General features: G+C 34.7%; 1 protein-coding gene across 1 annotated transcript; it reads left to right on the top strand.

Moving 5' to 3' along the window:
* Positions 1 to 317: 317 nt before the first annotated feature.
* LOC101976835 (olfactory receptor 4A15) lies at positions 318 to 4,981 on the top strand. The gene is made up of 3 exons (XM_021729654.2): positions 318 to 1,231; positions 4,255 to 4,277; positions 4,935 to 4,981. Exons 1-3 carry the CDS (start codon positions 318 to 320, stop codon positions 4,979 to 4,981), a joined length of 984 nt encoding a protein of 327 aa, XP_021585329.2.
* Positions 4,982 to 6,223: the final 1,242 nt, after the last annotated feature.

Below are 6,223 nucleotides of genomic sequence, written 5' to 3'. Positions count from 1 at the left end.
AATTTATGAAAATAAATACAATAATCATGGGAAGAAATACCAAATGCTCTTGTTCTACTGCAATACTCTATGTGAGGCCTTGGGGAGGAAATACTGTTGAGAAAGGCATCCCATTCTTCTTGGTATGTGTCTCCTTTTTTGATATTGCACAGTGATTGCATTGCATACTGATTTTCATTGTGGCCTATTCCTACCTGCATACTGCATGCTCTGATCCTTTCTGTTTTCGATGTATAACTTGAGATCATCTCAAATTCATTATTGGCCCTCTACCTTGCAGGCTCTGCTGCCTAACTTTACCAGCTTCAGAAGATCACATGGAAAACAGGAACAATGTGACTGAATTTATCCTCCTGGGCCTCACCCAGAATCCTGAAGGGCAGAAAATTCTATTTGTCACATTCCTGCTCATCTACATCGTGACCATAATGGGCAACCTGCTTATCCTGGTGACCATCATAGCCAGCCAGTCCCTGGGCTCCCCGATGTACTTTTTTCTGGCTTATTTGTCTTTTATAGACACGGTCTATTCTACTTCAATTGCTCCCAAAATGATTGTAGATTTGCTTTATGAGAAAAAGACCATATCTTTCCATGCTTGTATGACTCAAATTTTTATAGATCATTTATTTGCTGGGGCTGAAGTCATTCTCCTGGTGGTGATGGCCTATGATCGATATGTGGCCATCTGCAAACCTCTTCATTATTTGACCATCATGAATCGGCGGGTGTGTGTTCTCATGCTGTTGGTGGCCTGGATTGGAGGCTTAATCCACTCCTTAGTTCAGTTTCTCTTTATTTATCAGCTGCCTTTCTGTGGCCCTAATGTCATTGACAACTTCGTGTGTGACATGTATCCATTGCTGAATCTTGCTTGCACCAATACCTACCTCCTTGGTCTTTCCATGATAGCTAATGGAGGAGCAATCTGCACCGCCACCTTCTTGATTCTCCTAATTTCTTACGGGGTCATATTACACTCCCTAAAAAACCATGGTTTGGAGGGGAAACGCAAAGCTTTCTACACCTGTGCTTCCCACATCACTGTGGTCATTTTATTCTTTGTCCCCTGTATCTTCCTGTATGCGAGGCCCAATTCCACATTTCCCATTGACAAATCCATGACTGTGTTTTTGACTTTCATAACTCCCATGTTGAACCCCCTAATCTATACCCTGCGGAATGCAGAAATGAAAAACGCCATGAGGAAACTTTGGAGTAAAAAAGTGAGGGTAGCTGGGAGAGGGCTGTATCCCTAGTGCAGAACACGAAGGTCATTCTTTTTCAGAACAAAGAGTACTTGCACTTTCCACAATTCCATTTTATTCCCATTCTCTTTTGGTAACTTGGCCTTTTTATTCTGAATCAGCCATATCAATTAATCTTTAAGTGGAATGTGTTATGCCCTTTAGAGACCAATAGAACTGCATGGGTTTAATATCTTGTATGTGTAATCATAATATTTTAAGATTATTTGGTGGACAATAATATCTTTTTATTTCAAGTTCTTTTAATTTTCTTTCCTCTTTTTTGTATTTGAAAGTATATATATATATATATATATATATATATATATATATATATATGATACAATATGGAGTTTAAATCCAAGTGTACATCATAAAAGTTCAGTTAAGTTAATTAGCATCCATTTCATCACTAACATCATTTCTTTTTTTTTTTTTTTTGGTGAGAATGCTAAAATCTTTTGTGTAGGGATTATGATGCTTCCTTGCACACAAAACAGGTGAACCAATAGAACTCATTCCCTTTGGTTCAAGAGATGGACATTTCAAATTTAAATGTTTGGATTGCTAAAAAACTGTTAATCTAGGGGTTGGGGATATAACCCATTAGCATAGTGCTTTTCTAGAATCATAGGTCCTGAGATCAATCCCTGGCACTGAAAACAAAATCAACAACAGAATCCTGTCAATCTAACCATAAAAATACAGGTTTTGGTCAACTGGATGAATTTCAAATTTTATACCATGTGTTCAGAGCTCAGGAGAAACTAATGAGAAATCAACTTAGATAACTTTATACTATGTGAAGATAAGATACTCAAGTAGCAAATGGTTGAATTTGTACCTTCTGACCAACTTTTGAAGATTCTGTTCAATCCCATTGTATATATGCAGATCAACTGGGTTCTTCCAATAGAAATGAAGCTTATTTAAATATCTCAAACCACATTGGAACTTCCAGACCTGCCTATATTAAATACAATTCTTTGAGAGCACTTATTTATGCTTTTACACAATGAATACTAAAATGGTTTGAGAACAGATTATTATATTTTACCAATGAATTCCCTTCTGATTCTCTATAAATTGTATGTTCTTTTTGACTTGAATGGTAAATCAAAGATGTTTCTCTGTCTTTGCTATGTAGTACATTTGAAGATCTAATGCTGTGTTTCAAAGACCATTTTTTAAAAAGCTCTGGCATTACATGTTAGGCCTTATTGAAAAGTCCACATCTAACACATACAATGAAAAACTGACATTTCTTTCTCTATCCTTTTCTCAACTTATAATGGATTTACTTGAGGTAATTAGCAATATTAACACCTCCAGTTATTCAGCATATGTGGAGTAAAAACCAGTATGAAATTTCATTTCTTATTTAATGGATAAAATAAAAAGTACTCTGGTTATTTTCATGAGAAAGGAATCCAATACAGAGAATGAAAAACTTTGCAATTATTGGAATTGGAGAATCTGGCACCTGGATGCAGGTGTGAACACTGTTGAGTTCTCAGACCCAAGTGGCTCATGGTGCAGAGATGAAGAAGCTGGACTCAGAAGAAAGCCCTTGTGTCTGCTTCTTGAAGTTCTTCCTTGCCATGTCATATATGATGTTAACTTTCTCTAAAAATTTCAAGTTTTGCTTTTCAAATTTAATCCCTTATAGTTGAGTTTTCCTATACAGTATGAGATGAAAACACACTTTGCTTTCTTATAAAAGTATTTAATTTTCCCAGGACGTTTATTGAATAGCCAGATTCCACTACACTGAAATGCTACCCTTTCATACTTAAAAGTCTATAGAACAATTCTTATTCTTGGTTTTGTGTTTTGTTCATTTAATTTGTCTATTTGTGAGCCAATACCATAATACCTAATTTGCTGTAGAATTTTAGATGCTATTGCTGTGTATAAATCACCATAATATTTAGTGGCCCACAATACCAATCTGTTACTATATCAGGTGGTTTCTATGGTTCAGCAATTTATGAGCAGGTCAACTGGGTACTTCTATCTTACAGTATCTTAGGAGGTTCAGTCAGAAATTGTTTGGTGCTGGTTATAGAAAAGGATCTTACATGTTTGGTATATCTTGAACAGTGGGGGCAGGGTAAAATGGTGGGTGCTCTCCTGGGCATCTCTCTCTTTTCTATATGATCTCCATATGCTCTCTCAAGCATGCTAACTTCAGGGTAATGAAACTTCTCTTATGTTGGCTCAGAGATCTAAAGAGCATGAGTCCCAAGAAAGTGAGCCAAGTAGAAGCTGTATTGTTTTAATTTTCATATTGTATTTGTTCTCTTTATTTATATATAACATTGGGGTTCATTTTGACATGTTTATAAAAGCATGGAATATAATTGGTTCTAATTTAGTCCTATTACTCCCCTTTTTCCTCCTTTCCTCCATTGCCCTGTCCCTTCCCTCTACTGTACTGATCTTTCTGCCATATCTACCCCTTCATTCCCCACAACACCAAGGTAGAATAGTGTGAGAGACATGGGATAACCCCAGCAGATACTTATGTTCAGAAAGAAAAGAAATTGATGCACACAGGAGAGACTCTTTGACAGCAGTCTTGGAAGCACTTAGGTATATGTTGTTAACATTCCTTGATTGTCACCAGTTCTCCTTCTGGGAGTAATTTTCCATGATTCTGGTTTCTCCCTTTGGGCTTCTCAGTGTGTTTTCTGAGCTCTCCATTGTTTCCCCACAAGCCATAGCATGTGTCTCTAGTTAGTAGTTTTTTCATCCTGATTCTTTTCATAGAAGGTTGGAGGTCCAAAGTTGCATTTAATTTCAAATGTTCCTTCTTGTTTAAAGTGAGATAGACCTTGTATTTTTTTTTGGTGAATTTCCTAAATATATTGAGGTATATTCTATTAGATAAATATCATTGAACTATGCTTTTGTCCCCCCATAGGATCTCTGTACAGAGGTGGTGAACCACCACCTCATAGACTCTTACAAGTCTTATTATCTAGAGCTAGACTCTCACAAATCTCCCTAATCGTCTTGAAGTCTTGTGTCTGTTAAAAATGATAAAAACAATTTTAAATAGTTCTGTGATTTCAGCCGAGTGTTTTAGAGTCCCATCTCTGTTTTCATCTTTGATTACGTATTCCCCACAGATATCTGTCTTTGATTTCTCCAGGAGTTCATGTTTATTAACTTCAGCATATTTTCTTATTTGAAGAGGCTGTAAATGAGAAGTATATTTATATTTTAAGTTGAACAAGCACTGCTTCCTCAATGTTTTGTTGTTCTATCTTTAGCATATTTCAGTTTCTTGTTGAATTTTACTAGAAGCAGTTAGAAGTTGGAGCCATCCTCATATCTCTACCTTGGACCCTCCTTTGATGATGCATCAGGGATATATTCTGTTTTTCACATTTCTACAGGCAGCAGTACAGTGCAGTGTTCCACCACCACATCAGTAGAATCTTCTTTTCTTCTCCTTCGATAGCACTTTTCTCACTCTGAGTCCTGGTTGGCTTAACCACGTGACAGCCAGTTGCAAACTAGGAATGTTAAGTTTTAAGTTATGGAGTTTTGTGTGTTTTCTTAATTAGTATTGTTGTAGCATTATTCAATAGACAAAAAGTAATTTCCAAATACTATCATATTTACAAACGTTTTACCAAAGCTAATGTTTTACTTATTTTTTCTTTTCTTGATGCTTAGATGAAAATCTTCAGTATGATGTGAAATTTGTATTACCTTTTGTGTAATATAGATATTTTTGCAATATTAATTCTTCAAATCTATGAATATGAGATGTCTTTCCATATTTTTGAATATCCTCTTCAATTTATTGAATCAATATTTTATAGTTTTCAGTTGTAGAGATATTTTTCACCTTCTTGATTAATTTTATTCCTAGGTAGTTTATTTAAGTTGTATAGCTATTGTAAATGAGATTGCTTCTGACCTCATAGCACGCATGTGGTAGTCTTGATTTGTTTGAAAGACCTATTATGGTGGACATAAGATTTTTTTCTTGATTTCTTTTTTTAGCTAGTTCATTATGAGTGCCTGTAGTGGGTCCTTATATTTTTATCTATTTAACCAGCCTATATCTTTTGTTAGAGGAATTTAATCCATTTACATTTAGGGTTGTTATTCATAGGTAATATTTTATTCTTGTCACCTTGTTAATTGGTTTCTAGCTATTTTGTATAACCATGGTTTCTTTCTTTCTTTGTGTGTTTTTTGGATTTCTGGAGTGATTAAATTTAATTTGTATCTTTTTCTTATTTGTGTATCTTTTGGAAATGAGTTTTATAATTTTAGTTGTTTTAATGATTGAGTTATTACCCTTTTGCTTCCAAATGTAATACCCTCTCAAGCATTTTATGTCCTGTCTAATAGTGATGGATTTCCTCAAATTTTGCTTGTTTAAAAAAGGCTTAATTTCATGTTATTCCTGAAGGATGCTTAGCTGTGCTTTCTTAATTTTGTTTTTTTTTTTGGGGGGGGGGCACTTTTATCTCATCCTATTCTCTCCTGGCCTATAGATTTTGTCTGAGAAATTTGATGTTTGTCTAATGTTATTTCCTTTTTATGTGACTCAACCCTTTTCTCTTTCTGATTTGCAAATTTTGTTTTTGTCTTTAACATATGATAATTTGACTACACTATACCTCAAAGAGGATCTTTTTTGGTTGCATCCACTTGGGTATCTTTAAGCTTTTGGGATATAGATGTTTGTATTTCTCCCAAGTCTAGGGATGTTTTCAGCTATTTTTTCATCAAATAGGGTTTCTAGGATTTCCCCCATCTTTTCTCCTTCAAGAATTCCAATAATTAAATGTTTTCCCTTAATAACGTTTCATAAATTTTATAAGCTTTCTTCATTCATTTGATTTTTCTTCTTTTTTAATTTTATATTGCTGTTATTTAAAAGGAACTCTCTTCAAGTTGCAAAATCCTTTTGCTTCATCTATTCTACTATTGAAAGTCTCAATTGTATT

This window comes from Ictidomys tridecemlineatus, chromosome 4, assembly GCF_052094955.1.
Source record: "Ictidomys tridecemlineatus isolate mIctTri1 chromosome 4, mIctTri1.hap1, whole genome shotgun sequence".
Taxonomy (NCBI): domain Eukaryota; kingdom Metazoa; phylum Chordata; class Mammalia; order Rodentia; family Sciuridae; genus Ictidomys; species Ictidomys tridecemlineatus.
This window is presented reverse-complemented; position numbering and strand designations above follow the sequence as displayed.

Coding starts and splice junctions, on each gene's coding strand:
- LOC101976835 (XM_021729654.2), top strand. CDS start 318: ATGGAAAACAGGAACAATGTGACTGAATTTATCCTCCTGGGCCTCACC. Junction 1,232..4,254: donor CTTTGGAGTAAAAAAGTGAG/GGTAGCTGGGAG, acceptor TCTCACAAATCT/CCCTAATCGTCTTGAAGTCT. Junction 4,278..4,934: donor TAATCGTCTTGAAGTCTTGT/GTCTGTTAAAAA, acceptor CTTGATGCTTAG/ATGAAAATCTTCAGTATGAT.